The sequence below is a fragment of the Grammomys surdaster genome, unplaced genomic scaffold (genome assembly GCF_004785775.1).
Source record: "Grammomys surdaster isolate TR1022 unplaced genomic scaffold, NIH_TR_1.0 126906, whole genome shotgun sequence".
NCBI lineage: Eukaryota > Metazoa > Chordata > Mammalia > Rodentia > Muridae > Grammomys > Grammomys surdaster.
In genome coordinates this window covers 1,856,386-1,873,877 of record NW_021621692.1, presented here as the reverse complement: position 1 = coordinate 1,873,877, position 17,492 = coordinate 1,856,386, and the positions used below count along the sequence as shown (strand labels likewise).

Sequence of the window (17,492 nt, the reverse complement as noted above, 5' to 3'; positions counted from 1 at the left end):
TTCCAAGTGCTAGGGTTATTGTCATGTGTCACCATATTCTGTGGGAAATATTATTAGATTGGCTTTTAAAACTGTAAACATATTATTTATTACTTGTGAGTCCATGTGTTGGGGTGTTTGGTATGTGCGCTACAATGCATACACAGAAGGATGACTTTATAAAGTTGGTTCTCTCCACCCACCTTTATGAGGGCTCTGAGACTCAAAGCCAGACCTCCACACTGGCACAGTAAGTGTTCTTACTTGCTAAGCCGTTTTCTCTGGCCCTCTATTTAGGTTTTACGGGGACAGGGTCTCACCATGTAGCTGTGGCTGGCCTGGAACTTAAAGTGATCCTCCAGCCTCTATTTCCCGAATGCAGACATTACAGGCAGGTACTACCATGCCTGGCAGAAGAGAAAAGTCTTTTTTAACAAAAGTAAGGCTAAGGCAATCTCCCTGTGAGTCTTCTCTTCCTATGCTTCCAGCTTCCTTGGACCGTTTGTCATTTTTCTTTGGCTTCCACATTCTCTTGGCTGTTCATTACCTTTCTGTCTCATGACTTTTGCTTTTCAGGTATTTGGGGCAGACATCTCCACATTGTGAGAGTCTCTCAGCAGCCTTTTGTAATCATGCAAGGCAGAAGTGATGTGTTTCTCTCATTTCCCCCGCCCCTGCCCAGTCTTTCCTGACAGCTCCTTTTCCTCTCTTCTTCTCTCTACTCCCCATCTGTGCACTGGGGTTGAACCCAAGACTTCCATCATACTAGGCAATGCTCCATCACTGAGCTACATTCCCAGCCATTCTTTGGGATTTTTATTTTCTGATAACTAACTGCTCTGGTCAGATAGGACCCAAACCTTGTCATCATTACCAGCATCTCTCACTCAACTATCCGACCACTATCCATCTTCCTCATGCTGCCTTCGTTTGCTTATTAATTTGTATGTCTAGTGCTTGTTTACCACCATGTAAGACACTCCTTCAGGCATCAGGAATACAGCAGGAAACACTGACAGAGCAAGACCAGCCTCTGAGAGCTGAATTTGCAGGTGCAAAGGGAAGACACCTAATAAACAACAGACCAAAGTAAACTGCTCTGCGTGTTAGAAGTTGTATGCTATAGAAAAGCAACCAGGGGCCAGGAGATCTGAGGGTGCTGAAGTTGCAGCTTTGAGTAGAATAGTCAGAGGAGTAGGCCTCCTGGAATATTAGAGGAAAAGGTGAGAATAGGATCCTAGAAACCTGTAGCTAGTCTTTGCTAATTTGTGGGTTCTTCTTTTTTCCACCCTTTATCACCCCTATCACTAGATAGGAGAGAAAGAAGGATAGAGGGGAGAGAGAGAGAGAGAGAGAGAGAGAGAGAGAAAGGAGAGGGAACCCTGAGTCTTAATTTCTTTTTTCTTGTTTCTTCTTTGAGCATGACTACTAATAAATCATAACCAACTCCCACCTCCACCCCTACCCCCAGTGACCAGCAACCACCAACCCCACCTCTCTGGGCCTTAGCATTTATATACCACCTGAAAAAGTTCCCAGATTTCCAAACGACATACAATCTCAGAAACTATCTGCAACTGGCAAAACTACGTCTCTGCTAGAGCACAGGGCAAATCATAGTCAGCCACTTCAGACAGTGCAAAGCAGCCCCACATCCTCCTTACACCTGGGATTCTTATAATATTGCCCCCTCTCTCTTCCTCCCTCCCCCGCTCTGTCTCTCTGTCTCTCTCTGTCTCTCTCTGTCTCTCTCTGTCTCTGTCTCTGTCTCTGTCTCTCTCTCTCTCTCTCTCTCTCTCTCTGTGTGTGTGTGTGTGTGTGTGTGTGTGTGTGTGTGAAGAAATCAAAATTTCAGAATTCTCACTACGGGAACCATTCTAGTTGATTCAGAGGCTCATCAGCTCTTATGCTGGTGCAGCTTGAGGGTGTGGTCGCAGGGGATGAAACTCCATGATATCTTTCCTGGATGGTTGCAGCAACTCTGAATGGATCAGGGACCATCTCACCCTTTTTCTACCTTGGAAAACCTCCTTCTGCCTCCTTGTCTTTGTGATGGACCCATTGCTCTCCAGTAACACCTGCTGTTCCAAAAACTAACTTGAGAGCGGCATGTGAAGACCACTGTAACCTGGTCTCCACCTGCCATTCCCACTTCAAATAACACTTCACCTCCTTCCTTTCTCAAAGTCACGGGCACTGCTTCCCACCGCCTCTTCTTGTGGTGTGCTCTCATTTTCTGTCCTTCAAAATCTTTCTTGTTGAGGGCAGTCTGTTCTTGAGGCTCTGTACATTCCCTGGGTCAGAATCCATCTCTTTGGGGCCTTCCAGGCAGGGAAGCATCTATCTACAGAGCACACGCGTGGTTCTGGTTGTGCCGTAGCTGCTTAGTGTCTGTTTGGCTCCTGCACCAGGTTGGAAGCCTCTGGGTCCCCTTTGCATGTTTGGATCTTGTTGGTGTTATGAAAAGCTTCTGGAACAGTCTGACTCAGCAGGTTCCTCCTGTTCTGTTTTGCAGATTGAAGCACTTGTAAAGGACATGCAGAACCCAGAGACTGGAGTCAGAATGCAGAACCAGAGAGTCTTGGTCACCAGTGTCCCTCATGCCATGACAGGTGATGTGGCTTGTGGCTTGGATGTGACTTGAAACAAAACCCACAAGGGGACTGGCAAACTTGAGCACACATGATGTCCTGGTTGCTTTATTATTATTGTTGTTGTTATTATTATTATTATCTTGTTTGTTATTGTCAACTTGATTCAAGCTAGAGTTAGCTAGAAAGAGGAAAGTCAGCTAAGAAAATGCCTCCATCAGATTGCCTGTAGGCAAATTTATAGGATATTTTCTTATTTAGTAATTGACATGGGCAGACTCAGCCCATGGAGGGGGACAGTGCCACTGCTGTGTCTTGAATTGTATAAGAAACCTAGCTGAGCAAGCCACGGGGAGCAAGCTCGTAAGCAGTGTTCCTCCGTGGCTTCTGCTGCAGTTCCTGCCTCCAGGTCTCTGTCTTGGCTTCACTCAGTGGACTATGACATAAGATATAAATCAAATAAACCCCTGTCTTCCCTAAGTGCTTTTGGCTATGGAGTTTTATCACAGCAATAGAAACCTAACCTAGACACAGCCCAACTGCCCACAGCTTCCCTGTGTTTGTAAGTGAAGCTTTATTTCTGTTACATGTAATCTACGGCTGTTGTGTCATTCCAGCTATGGAGCCCAAATATATGGCTGTGCTCAGACAGCACTGAGTCTACAAAACTGAAATATTTACTGCTGTTTGGCTGGGAAGGGGGGCTTCTGTCTTTCTTCCCTCACCCTCCTAATCCGTGCTCAGACCCTCCTGAGCTTTCCCTATGGGGCAGAATCCCTAGTCCCTTCTTGTGTGAGGGTTTAAGGGTACCCAGGGTATCACTTGGGGACATTAGTGTGTGTGTGGTGTTGTGTGTGAGCATAAGGATGCGTTTTGCTTTCTCAGTTACCCATGCTTTTTGTCACGGCGAGGCACGTTGCCTGCAGAAGCAGATAGCTTCTGGGAACCAGGGATTTGTGAATTCCCGCCCCTATCCATGACCTCACTGAGCATCTCTTTCTTTCCCTCTCCTCACCCCCCACACATGTCTGTAGAGGGTCAAGCCTGGTTGTTGTTCCTTAGACACTGTTTTCTTTGTTCTTTTTGAGACAGGGTCCCTAACTACCCTTGAGATTGCTCATCTGTCTCCCCAGAATGCCTGCTGCCACACTTGGCTTTAAAAACAAATCAATCAATCAATCAATCAATCAATCAATCAATCAAACAAACAAATTAAAAAAAAAACCCAGGTCCTCAAGCTTGTGTGCAAAGCACTTGATCAACTGAGCAGCCCCCAGCACTTGGACTATGCATTTTTTCATACGAGGTGCCTTTGTTGCAGAGACGGGCTGTCTCCCATCATCCTTCGGATTGCTTTGAATGTGTTGTTGTTTAAAATAAAAATCATCAGGGTGGTCATACCTATCCCAACTTTCTTACAAGTGCTAACAGACATGGGGAGGGACAGATCAGGCTTTTACCGCCCATCAGCCATCTGCTGCATGCCCGGCCCCTGAGCAGCACAGGTTCATTCACTCCTGTGACATTTCTCTCAGACAGGGACACGCTGTACAGTTCATACCTCACAGTGAAAAAGCCATACACATACACATGCTTTTCCTCCCTTGCATATGGGTTATATGTGACTTTAGATTTGGGTGAGATTGCCCATCTTCCCTGTCTTCACTTGAGTTTCACCCTCTGTAGAAATGAACCATGAGGGAGGAGTCCCCATCCTGCCAAGGCAGAGGCAATGGTAGCAAACGGTGCATACAGCTTCTTCAATGGCAGGCGCCAGGGCTTCCGGGAACAGTCGGCTGTGGAGCCTGAGCAGCCAGCCTGCCTTGCTGCCAGCACAGTCCCCTCGGTACAGATGCTGGTGGCACTGTAAATTCATTTGGTCTATTTCAGGAAGCAGTTAAGTGGATGAGAAAGCCCTGGGCTCCTCAGCAGAGAGTACTAATCAGTCTGATGTCTGCCTGAGGCGGTCTTGCAAGCTGCACGCCTTTAAAGAGAGGCATGGCATGGAATGTTGGTTGACACACACACATACATACACACACACACACACACAGGCCTAGGATTTTAAGCAGAATTTTAGATAAAGGATTTTTGCTTTGGAGCAACCAACTTTGGGTGGGTCAAAGCTGAGAGGCACGGGGGCGGGGGAATGAGGATCTGGAACCAATAGTTTGGCGTGTGGGTACCGACAGAGACAGTGGCTGGTCATCCATTTCAGCCTACAAAATATGTAAGGAAGAGATACAGGTTGTCCCTACGTACCCATACTGTATCAGGTAATTATGTCCAGGGAATATAAAGAGATCATAAGAAATATCCTTTCTCTACTTCCAAAGAGAGAAATATCGTTTAGGACCACTAGCCACAAAGATACAGATGATAGGATCTCAAGCTGTGACCATCTCTGGCATGCTTTGGGGGCCAGTCCCCAGGCAGGCAGGGACCAGATTCTGCCTTTGGGAATCAGGCTGAAGATGCAGGGAATGTGGCCATTGACATTTACAGGTGCTGTCTGAGTTGGGGAGTTTGGTTTCGGGCATCTTGTCTTTCTTCGGAGACACCACTGCCCCTGTACAGAAAGCATCTGGTTGTGAGGCCAGAGGCCTCAGGCTGAGAAGTAAGCTCAGAGCTCCCACAGGTTCTACAGTAGCCTCAGACTTCTCTGGACTTATTCTGCCTCCACCCTGAGATAAACAGAAATGCTCAGGGGTGTGTAGCTGAGTGCACCATCTCTCTCGACTCATCCTTCCCTGCCTTTCATTTTATGCAGTCTTAGCTCTGTGCAGTTCCCTGGCCAGAACCTGAGATTTGCAAGGCCCAAGGCAAAAGTATAAAAGGAGCCTACATTCTATGTTCCAAAGTTTTGTATCAACCTACAAGATGTTACTAAAATAGGTTCCCTCCTCCACTCGGATAAAAGTACCTTTGCAGCAACCTTAAGGTTTGAATTTAGAATTCTCTGGCTCTTGAGTGTCGTACCTGGAGACTTGAATACAAGAGAACCATCCCTGCCTTCAGCCCTCCTTTAATTCTTATCCTCCATTCTGGTTCACTCTCATGTATCCAAACTCCATTCAGAACCCTAGCTGGCCTAGACTCTGATTTTTTCTTTATGCTTAGACACAGCCTGTTTACTGTCTACTTGATGGGGAGTGGTCTTTAAACCATTTTATGGCAAAAGGATAAGTACAGCGAGTGAGGTAAAGACTGAGCGTGACTACTCAGGAGATGGAAACAGAATTGTGAGTTCACGACTACCTGGACCGTATAGAATGATTTCACAATCAGCCTGGGCAACTTAGTAAGGTCCTGCAAAAAGCATGCAAACAAGCAAACACCAAACACACGTATACATAAAAGACAGTGTATAATGCAGGGTGAGCTGCAGGTCTATCTGGTGGGGTCATGCCTCAGTGGATATTAATTGTTTTGAATTATTTGAATGAATGGGTGGTGTTGCTCAGGGACAGGACCACCACCAAACAGTGAGGATGCACTTTGTGGAGGAGGGCATGGTAGTCCTGGGCTAGGCTAAGAAGTTACGGTGCTGATCAGATTCCTGTCTCTGTTTTGCAGGAGGTGATGTTCTGCAATGGATCATCCAGCGCCTTTGGATCTCTAACCTGGGTGAGGCCTTCGCCTATGCAGTTACTGGTTGCCATGCATGCAATACTAAAGGGGAAAGTCAAAAGGAGGCTTTGCACGAGTCATTAAGAAATGCACATCTTGCTGGACAGTGGTGGCGCACGCCTTTATTCCCAGCACTTGGGAGGCAGAGGCAGGTGTATTTCTGAGTTCGAGGCCAGCCTGGTCTACAGAGTGGGTTCCAGGACAGCCAGGGCTACACAGAGAAACCCTGTCTCGAAAAACCAAAAAGAAAATAAATAAATAAATAAATAAATAAATAAATAAATAAATAAAAAATGGGCTGGAGAGATGGCTCAGCAGTTAAGAGCACTGACTGCTCTTCCAGGGGTCATGAGTTCAAATCCCAGCAACCACATGGTGGCTCACAACCATCCACAATGAGATCTAGTGTCCTCTTATGGGGTGTTTGAAGACAGAGTATCTACATGTAATATATAAAAAAGCCTTTTTTTTTTTTTTAAAAAAAAGAAGTGCACATCTCGGTTGGCGAGACAGGACAGGACCTTCATGGATAAAACAGCCAGAGTCAGCAGCAAGGGCATGGGCTGGGAAGATGGCTCAGTGGGTAAAGTACTTGTTTGGCAAACGTGAGGACCTGAGTTCAAACCCCTAGCAGTTGTGCAAAAGACAGCACGAGTCTGTAATCCCAGCACTGGGAGCTGGTGGTGAGTCAGGAGAGATCTTGTGGGTTCACCGGCTGAAATGGTGAGCTCTAGGTTCATCGAGAGACCTGATCTGTAAAAATAAAGACACCTGACACAACCCCTGACTCACACACATGTACATGCTCATGCATACAAACCCGTACATCACATTACATCCATGTACATGTACGGAAGAAATCAAACAAATCTTTAAAAAAAGAACCTCTGTCCCAGGCCTCAGGTCTTATGCTGTAAGGATGGGCCGCTCTCTTGGAGTTTGGTGGTCACATGCTGACCCACAAATTCTTGCTTCGGTTCCATTTTTAACTTTTATCTGGAAACTCCTTCTCCCCAGAGGCACAGAACCTGGGCAACTTTATTGTCAAGTATGGCTACATCTATCCTCTGCAAGACCCCAAGAATCTCATCCTCAAGCCTGACAGCAGTCTCTACCGATTTCAGGTGAGCTTTAATCTTGACCTTACATGGTAATGGGAGGTAGATCTTCCCTGCAAAGTTAACTAGTTAGCCTTATATCCTCAAAGATCAGGAATTTAGAAATGGTACCGAGGTCTAAGGCTATCTTTCTCATCCCAGGCTGGGGAATCCACATGTTCCCAGCTCCGTAGGTAACCATGATTTTCCTGCTTTCTATTCTAGACGCCATATTTCTGGCCCACTCAACAGTGGCCAGCTGAAGACACAGACTACGGTAAATACTTCACTTGTTCATGTGCCTCTGCTCTCACCTAACACGCTGCTTATTTGTGTGCTGCATTTGGATGACATTTGTCTAACTGTCATCCTGACCTTTATGTCAGCTCACATCTGTATTGGAAGCGTCCCTGGAGGCGTGGGTTGGGGGGAGAGGGAGGGAACCTAGTCGGCTGAAAATCTTCTCTGGCTACCTAAGGGGATTTGGAATATGACAGTGATAGAAAATGCCATTGTTTTCCTTTCCAGCCATCTATCTAGCTAAGCGAAATATCAAGAAGAAGGGGATTTTAGAAGAATATGAAAAGGTACAGAGTTTTTAATAATGGAGTAGAATGTTGTCATGAGGTATTTTCTCTCTTTTCTGTATTACTACATCTATCTATACATCTTCCACCTGTCTACCCATCTGTCCTCCATCTGTGTATTCTTCATTCTTCCATTATCTACCATTATCCATCCATCCATCCATCCATCCATTCATCCATCATCCACCTATCATCCATCCATCCATCATCCATGTATCATCCATCCATCCATCATCCATGTTCCATCCATCCATCCATCCATCCATCATCCATGTATCATCCATCCATCCATCCATCCATCCATCCATCCATCCATGTATCATCCATCCATCCATCATCCATGTATCATCCATCCATTCATCCATCCATTCATCCATCCATTCATCCATCCATCATCCATCCACCCATCCATCATACACCTCTCATCCATCCATCTACCCGTCCATTGACTTGTTTACAGCTTACTGAACATATCCTTTTCTATGTATAGCTTCAGTTCTCTCCTGCTGTAACTTAACCACTAGCCTTGGTGGTTACTGGGGATATAGTACCTATCCGGGTCCTTTTGTTGCACTCAAATGAGATAACTTAATATACATAATAACACACAGCTCTGGATTAACATATTTAAACTTAAATTTCTGGTGTGGAAATAATAGGAAAGGCATATTTTTGGCTGAGTGAATCAGATTTCCCAAAGGACATGCCGGAAACTTCAGAAGGTATCTTAGTTCCATTCTATTGCTGTGATAAATATCATGAATGAAACACAACTCTGGAAAGAAAGCTTATATTTTCAGCTTATACTTCCCATCACAGTTACTGAGAGACATCATGGCAGAAACTGAAGTAGAAACCTTGGAGGGATAATGCTGTTTACTGGCTTTCTCACTGGCTATCCTCAGCTAGCTTTCTAGGTAGTTAGGATCACCTGCCTAGGAATGGTACTGCCCAAAGTGGGCTGGGATTCCTATATCAATTAACAATCCCAGAAGACAATGCCCCACATTGCCACTGGATATGTACCATAGCCAGTCTGATCAGCTGAGATTCTCTCTTCCCAAGTGACTCTAAGGTTGTGTAAAGTTGACAGCAAAAATTAACCAGGACACAAGGCTGACGTATCTGGTAGAGGGCAATACTTTTTATGGGTTTTAATTTTTTAAAACTTGTCCACACCTATCCACATCCATCCATCACATCAAGTCAGGGTTAATCTTTGATAATCCTTTATTAGCATATGTTAATAGTGCAAAATGTTGTATCGCAGTGTGATGATTTCATACACACTTTGAAGGCCTTTCTCTTTCCTCCTCTCTCTCCCACTCTCCTCCCCTCCTTCCCTTCTTACCCTCACTCTCTCTGTCCCCCTTCCTAGTAGGCCAGTGCTCTGAGCCATGCCCTCAGATCTTTTAAGAACTTTTTTCTTTTGAGACAGCGTCTCATTGTATTAGTCAGAATAATTCAGGCTGGATCCTCCTGTTTCTGCCTCTTGGGAAGCTGGGATCCCAGGCCGGTGCCACCAGGCCTGTCTCACTTTCTAGATTCTTGAGCCTCATTGTTGAATAAAGTTTCCACCCTCACCATCCACCTCCTTTCTTCCCAATCAGATCTGGGATACAGTTATTTAAAAAAAAAAAAGCAAAGGGAGACCTGCTGCAAAGGCATTTGAGAATTCTGCCTGGCCCCTTTATGCATGCTGTTTGGATGCTGTGGGAGTTACTGGGCCGTGGAGAGCCATGAGTATCCTTTGCTGGTTTGTTATATTCTGCCCTGCTGTTTGTGGCCTATCCTGTGAAGCTAACTGTCTCATTTTGTTCTTCTTCTCTAGGAAAATTATGATTTCTTGAACAAGAAGATTAATTACAAGTGGGATTTTGTCATCATGCAGGCCAAAGAGCAGTATCGGTGAGTGGGAAGAGGGCACTGGGGTTCTGTACTGGCTGTCCATCCTCTCTCCTTCCTGGATCCTTGGCTGTCCCTCCTCTCTCCTTCCTGGATCCTTTGTTTTGCTTGCCTCTGTGTACTCTGGCTAGAAGATAACTTTGCTGATCCATCAGGTGCCAGCTCCCTTATTATTTGAAGCTGAATCTCTTTCTCTCTCTCTCTCTCCCTCTCCCTTTCCCTCTCCCCCCCCCTCCTTAAAATTTTTATTTACCTATTATTTTTATGTGGGCACTGGAGGATCAGACTCAGGTCCTCATGTGTGGGAGGCGAACACTTTACCAACTGATAGGGTATCCCATTCCCATTTCCTTTGACTAAAACCAGCCTATAATGAGCACCTGTGTGATAAACTCCAGGCTAGGGCTAGGGAACAAAGGCCACAGCCACGCAGGTCAGGCAGATGAAGGAACAGGCCAGCACGCTACCGGAGATTAGGGTCATGCAGCAGGCATTTACAGAGGGAGCTAGGGAAATAGAATCTATCAGCTATGGAGGATGTTGGTGGTGGGTGGAGGAGAAGAGAGAGGAGGAGAAAAGGGAGGACGTTCCAAGCATGCAGAACTAAGAAGACAGGAGAATGTCCTGTGTAGGCATCTTCTATGGCTGGAGCAGATTGTGAAGTGTAGACTGGGCAATGTCTTATCCCTCTGAACACCTGACAGATCCTACAAGGTTCATTTCTTACTCGTATCATGTCTACTGTAGGCCATCTGCAGCTTTGACATGCCTTCCCTTACTTCAGGACCCAGAATGGCAAGTCTAGGAACCGAAGTGAAGGAGTGAAGCCCCAGTTTGTCGTTATAGTCCATCATGGCAGGGAAAACGTGGTGGCAGGAGTGCGAGGCAGCCGGTCCTACTGCAGCCGCCCTCAGGGAGCAGAGAGAAATAAGTGCGGGTGCTCAGCTTGCCTTGATGTTTCTGTTTAGTCCAGGCCATGTGATGGTGCAGCTCACACTGCAGAGGGGTTTTCCCACCTCAGTTAAACTTCTCTAGAAATGCCCTCATGGTTACCGTCAGATGGTTGCCTCCTAGGTGATTCTAATCCAGACAAGTTGACAACGATTAGCTGTCACTGTCATGTTCTCGTGGGGCATTGGTAAGACATCTGTCAGTGCTCACTAGGCCACTAACATGTTCCTGTCTGACATATTTGAGACAAAGCAACATGGAGGAGGGAACTGTCTAACACGCCATTGACATTTGTTTACAAGGCCTCGTTTGGTGTTTATGGGTGCCATCTTATTTTAAATTGGTGTGGCAGGAACACTCAGGGTCATAGTCATTGTCCCTCCTTTTCTTTTTAGTTGGGAAACGGAGGCCGGAGAGGCTAAAATTACTTGGTCAGGGTCACTTGGTTGTGCTAGAATGATTACATTCTATCCAGCATAACATTTTTGCATGTCTAGTGGGTTCCAGCCCTAAGCTGGGCCCAGGAGCATGGAGATGGGATTCTGTCTCTTCCCCCAGCCCCTCCACACCCTCTGCTACTTCCATGCTCTGAGTGGGACAATCCCAGCCACCCACACCCTGACAGAACCCTTCCAGGAGCTGCTGCTCAGTGTTCTCTCAGCGGTTCCCACTTTCCTCCTCTAGAAGCCCTAGATATGTCTGAATACCCAGACTCTTCTGAGATTCCTCTCCTCCCCTTACTTCAGGCGCTGTGGGACACCAGTGTCCCCTTAACTCCATGACTTAATTCATGGATTTCAGATTTGGGATCCCACCACAAAACCAGATGAGCCATGTGGGTTTGCCCGTGGGGGTAGTTTTTGTTGCACTGAGCCCTTCCTGTTCTCTCTCTCTTTCTCTCTCTCTCTCTCTCTCTCTCTCTCTCTCTCTCTCTCTCTCTCTCTCTCTGTGTGTGTGTGTGTGTGTGTGTGTGTGTGTATGTTCTTCTTCTTCCTTTTTCCCCTCTTCTTGTGGCTATGTGACTCGCTCTTTCTTTTGTGGCCCTGCCTCATAAATCACACACGCTATGCCTGATACTCTAGTGGTGGAAGTCAGCACAAAACTCCACCTGGTTCTAAGGGGGAGGGGAAACAGACCTCTCCACCAGCAGGAAGGGCACAGAGACACATTTCAGAAACACTACAGTGACCAGCCATCCTTGGTTTTGCTTTAGTTGCTACAATGTTTTCTCACACCACAGGCAAGTCTGTATTTACTTCAGTACTCTTGTAATGCTTAGACTAAAAGCCGCTCAAAGGCTGGAGCTATGTTTTGACTCCCAGTAATTAGAACATAGTAGGAGATCAATAAATCCACAAATGAACAGAAGATTAAACAAATGGAATTGTGAGAAAACAGTCATATGATCAACTAAATGAATTCCTTATTTACTGGCTGTTTGGGATTGCATCTGTCACAGCTCTCCTGCACTCTGCAGAGTTGCTGAGGAGCAAATCCAGAAAGGCCCGCTGGACTCTTTAAAGACAGGCTCTATTTACAAGACTGACTAGTGTTATAGAAACCACGCAAACCTCAGGGTGCTTGTGGTCCATCCTCCCGGAGACTCTGGCTGGTTAAGCTGGTGGAAAATCCATTAGGTTGTTAAGAGGGAATGGGGCAACAGTGTTTCTATTTAATTTCCAGAGGAGGTTGGTAGAACAGCCTCCTGGAATGGCGCTGCTCACCCATCTGGCTCTCTGGATGCTATTATGCTCGTCTCAGAACATTAATGGGGAAATAAATCCACCGCCTCTGTCGCGAGGAGGGTGTGTGCGTCATCTCGTGTTGCCCGTTGCCTGGGAAAACAGACGTTAATAAATGTGAGCACAGCTAGCCTTGGAAGTGGGACTGAATGGTGCCCTTGGCGTGATAATGAGTACTTCTTCCCTTCCGGAGGGGGAGGCCCCACATCACTTCCTCCTGTGATGGCAAAGGGGAGATGGTTAGACAAAACAGGATAACCTTTTATAGTCCCCAGCAAGACTGAGAAAAAGCTATGACTTGTCACCACCTCACTGGAGGGACAGAGAAGGAAAAACAGGAGAAAATAGGATTTCCTGAGATCCTTGTTGCCCCAGCACAGCTCTGGTGTGGATTGATACCCGCCTGTCCAGATGCTGGTTGTATTGTTTGCCAAAGCAGGGAACCAGTATGAAGCCAGGGAGGCCGAATACTGGCTCACACGATCATTTCTGCTCCTCCATAGTGACTTCTCTGATTCTGATTCTTTGCTGACATATCTGACTCTGGAGCTAGTCCTGCACCACCTAAATCCTTGCAGCCCAGTACCATGAAGGAGAGGTAGACCATGCCCTCGACTCCCAGAGAGGATGTAGCCCCAGCAGGGCCTTCAACTCCTCCTCTTCCTTCACTTTTCCTTCTTAACAGTGACAGACAAGCTATAAGGACCCCACTAAGACAAGGGACCCCACCAAGTCGTGAGGTTGGGAAGTTCCCTGGGAGAACTAACTAGGATAGGATGAGTCCATGCATGTTGAAATGGTACCTGGAGCGCAAGTGTGATGCAGTGCTTTCTGTGTTTGTTATCATCTGCGTTCTTTGAGCAGGTCGAGAAAGCCATCCAGGTCATCAAGAATGGAGGTCATCTTAAATGTCAAGATGTGAAGTGCTGCTAGCTCTGAGCATAGCTTTTGTTTTGTTTTAGGACTGGAAAGGAGAGGAACAAAGCTGACAGGTATGCGCTGGATTGCCAGGAAAAGGCGTATTGGCTGGTGCATCGAAGCCCGGTGAGTATGGGTTCCCTCTCTCTCCGGAACCCCAACCCCCACTCTTCTGTACTCACTTCAGCACAGCTGCCTCTGGCTTCCCATCTTCTTGTCGCCAACAAGTTGGATTAGCTAGAGGATCTGTCCAGTGTGGCCTGCCTTGTGCTATGTCTTCTTGGTGGAGTCTTCACAGCTTGTCTGTCACTGTTAAGTACCAAGCAATCAGAATCGACTTGTCTTTCGTGTGGGTTTGGAATTTGTGTTGATGAGATTTCTTCTCTGGGGAAAGAAATTAAGATCTGGGAACACTGGTCCCTAATGAGAAAAAACAAGACACTGAGAGCAGACAGAGATGTCCTGTGCATCTCCGGCTCTTCCTTTTCTTCCCTGGTCCGGGTCAGCAGCTGGGAAGGGAGGAAGACAAGGATTGAGCATACTTGTGCTTCTCACTGTTGGAGCACCTTGCTTCTTTGGCATTTGGACTTCTTTTTATTTTATGTGTATGAATGGTTTGCATTCATACACGTATGTGCACCAGGTGTGTGCATGCTGCCCCCAGAGATTAGAAAAGGGTGCCGGATCCTTGGGAACTAGAGTTACAGATGTTTCTGGATCACACCTGTATGTGGCATGGGAGTGGAACCTGGCTTCTCCAAAAGAGCAGCAGTGTTCACTGCTGAGCCATCTCTACAACCCAACTTTGGGACTTCTAATGGCTCCAACTTGGCTCCAAGAGACAGGCTGCCCATAATGGATGTAACCTGTCCCAGATCTCATTTCCCAGCATCCCATTAGAGTTATCTCAGCTGCCTCAGTTTCCCTCTGGGTTACAGAAAGTGGGAGAGGTTGGCAGAGACTCGGGAAAGTGAAGCATTCAAAACAAATGCTCTTTCTCCACCTCTCTTATTGACCTTGCCTCGAAGTGACCAGAAATGCTCAGAACAGGAAGTGAATTGAGTCAGGAATGGTGTGGAAGCCTGACCACTCTCCCTTCAGAGTTGGCTGGCTAGCCCATCTTTGTATATCTCCAACAGATTGTTCTTAAGGTGTAGCCACTGAGGTGCACAATTTGAATGGTATGTTGCTGAAGTGAACGTCTGGGCTTGATTCCCAGGTAGCTTGTTTGGTTTAATCTTTGCTTCAGGGGTCCTCTTCAGGAGAAAAACTGATTTTTAGGCTCCCGACGAGATTCCTGGGGATTGGCTGTGGATGATTGAGCCCAGAGTCCTAGAGTTTCAGGGGCTCCACAGTGGACGTGTTGAGGGAGAGCTTGTTTTGTGAACTTTTTGTTGCCTGTGTGTTCTAGAAGCAGCTTGTTGAGGTTGAGAGGAGATGGTAGGTTCACGCTTACTTTCTCAGATAGCCCTGTGCTCTGTGGTGCCAAAGGGAACCGTTTTCCATCTTTCCAGAGTAGAGAATGGCTTCCCCACTGTGCATGTAGAGAGTCCATGGTGGGAGTACATGTGGCTGCCGTCCTTACAAAGTCAGGCTGCTCAGTAAGCTCCATAGGACTCCCCCACTCCCTGCCTTGGTTGCCTTACCCAGAAGGCCCAGAGAAGAGAAATGAGTAACGGACCATCCAGATTCTCCTTAGTTTTCCTGGAGTAAGCTCTTAGCCTCCATCGGGAGAAGTGGCTGAGTGGCTCTTCACAGCCGGGTAAATGAGTTCATACGATGTGGAGTCTGCACGGCCACCTTCCCTGTCTCCTTCTCTCATCTCTAGCAGCATGATACCATCTTACCTCTATCACCGTCTTCACTTATCACGTTTTCATGACTAATACCACCACCACCACCACCACCACCACCACCACCACTCTTGCCATCACCACACTTGCCATCAACATGGCCGACCTGAGTTGAAAACTCACACCTTCCTAAGCCTCCTACTCCTGTTCCTTTATTCACCCTTTGTCATTCCTCGTGGAAAGCAGTGTTGTTCCATTTTGCTGGCAAGCCCACTGGGACCCTGGGGTATTGCCCTGCTACACATTTCATATGTGCCAGAGGATCTGAACCCATACCCTTAATTAACTATGTAGCCCTTTCTCTTAGTCCCTATGCTTTTTTTTTTCTTGCCTTCTGTGACAATATCACCTGATGTCCTCATGTGTTCTAGTTTGTTTGTAACCTTCTGAGTCACCAATGCCCCATAAACATAAACATTGTGTTCAAACAAGTCTGGCTACTTTGATAGCATAGGGGGCAGGGATTAGTTTAGAGAGACGATTTGGTATGCTTGGGGAAGTCTTAAAATGCCAAGAATACGAAACTGCTCCACCTGTCTGGCTCCCTCACTGTTGGGCTCCTAAGCTGAAACCCAGGTAGCATCAGGAATGAGGCAGGACTGTGTCGGGGGCTGCTGTCACCGGCTCTTCTCAGAGACTCTTTGCCTCTCACTGGCCAGCACAGGGAAGATGGTGTTCTGTCTAAGGAGCATCCCCGCCTGGAACAGAGCAATCTGTCTGACAAGCTTAGGGAGCCCTGGAGCCCACAGGCTGCCAGACTGTCTCCAGGAGACCCAAACAAACCTCAGCACAGTGGGAAAAGAGCCAGCCGTAGCAAGCCAAGCATTTGGCTCTGTGGATGCTGAACAGGAGCTCTGTGGACCCTCTGTGGCCACCTGTTAGAGTGTGATGTGGTCATAGTTACCAGATGATCTGTTAACATGTTCATTTGTATGTACACGTGAGTGTTTGTGGGTGCATGCATGTGTGTGTGTATGTGTGCATGTATGTGTGTACATGTGAGTGTGTGTGTGTGCATGTGAGTGTGTGTGTGTGTGCGCATGTGTATGTGTGTGTGTGCATGTGAGTGTGTGTGTGCTTGTGTGTGCATGTATATGTGTGGATGCATGTGTGTACATGCATTCATGTATGTGTGTGTGCATGCACATGTGTATATACGTGTGTGCACATTCATACACACATGCATGTGTGTGTGCACGTGTGTATACATGTGTGCACATGTGTGGGTGTGCATGTGTGCATGCATGCATGTGTGTATATGTGTGTGCATGTGTGCATGCATGCATGTGTGTATGTGTTGTATATATGCATGTTTGCAGTTTGCAGGGGCACATGTGTGTCTGTATGCATGTAGAGGACTGAGGTTGATGTCAGAAGTATCCTCCCTTGCTTCTCTACCTCATTCATTGAGGCGTGTTCTCGAAGTCAAACTCAGAGCTCACTGATCTGCCTAGTCTCACTATCCAGCTTGCTGTGGTGATCACTTCGCTGCCCTCCAAGCCTGGAATTACAGGCCAGCTGTTACAGCCCATCCATCATTTATATCGTTCTAGAGACCTGAACTCTAGACCTCATGGCAGTACAGCGAGAGCTTCGACCACTGAGGCCGCTTATTTGTCTCGTTCTTATCGGTGAAATCCTTATTGAGTTGAGACTGCCAGGAAGAGTGTTGGGCACAGAATGCCAGAGAGACAACATTGAGTTTGCACTGTGTGTGCACCTGCAAAGAAAGGACACCTGTCTGATGCTGTATCCAGAAAAGCGTCACCAGCAGGAGGTGTTCAGACAAAGGCAGTAGTTGGTCAGTCATTGAGTTTGACCCACATGGATCAAAATACAGATCTATTCATGATACAAACAATATAAATGAACAGGGGAGAAATGGTTTCCTTATGTAGCTAAGGATGACCTTGAACTCCCAATCCTCCTGTGTTTATTTCTATACCCAATTTACGTGGTGCTGGGGCTGAAACCCAGTTCTTCATGTATGCCAGGAAAATACTCTATGAACTGAGCTATATATACCACAGTGAGACATGATTCCTGGAACAAAACATTTTGGTGTTTCCCATAACCTGGGTACCACCAGTGACTTAGCATCTTCTGAGGGTACAGTCCATCACCCAGGCCTGGCTTTCTGGGGAGAAGGAATTTTCTGGCCTGTATCCTTAGGTCACATGAATGAACACTAAGTGGTCTTCATTATAGCCACATACAGAGACATCAACAAAGAAGGTAT

At 46.7% G+C, this 17,492-nt stretch overlaps 1 protein-coding gene across 1 annotated transcript in view; it reads left to right on the top strand.

The window, feature by feature from the left end:
* The window catches only part of Rgs9 (regulator of G protein signaling 9), a 66,572-nt gene that overhangs the window by 12,346 nt on the left and 36,734 nt on the right, over window positions 1-17,492 (top strand). The window contains exons 2-8 of the mRNA XM_028761289.1: window positions 2,495-2,591; window positions 6,147-6,197; window positions 7,218-7,324; window positions 7,523-7,574; window positions 7,826-7,884; window positions 9,716-9,792; window positions 13,445-13,526. Of these exons, the coding sequence (XP_028617122.1) occupies window positions 2,495-2,591; window positions 6,147-6,197; window positions 7,218-7,324; window positions 7,523-7,574; window positions 7,826-7,884; window positions 9,716-9,792; window positions 13,445-13,526 (525 nt within the window). The remainder of the gene's footprint in view (window positions 1-2,494; window positions 2,592-6,146; window positions 6,198-7,217; window positions 7,325-7,522; window positions 7,575-7,825; window positions 7,885-9,715; window positions 9,793-13,444; window positions 13,527-17,492) is intronic.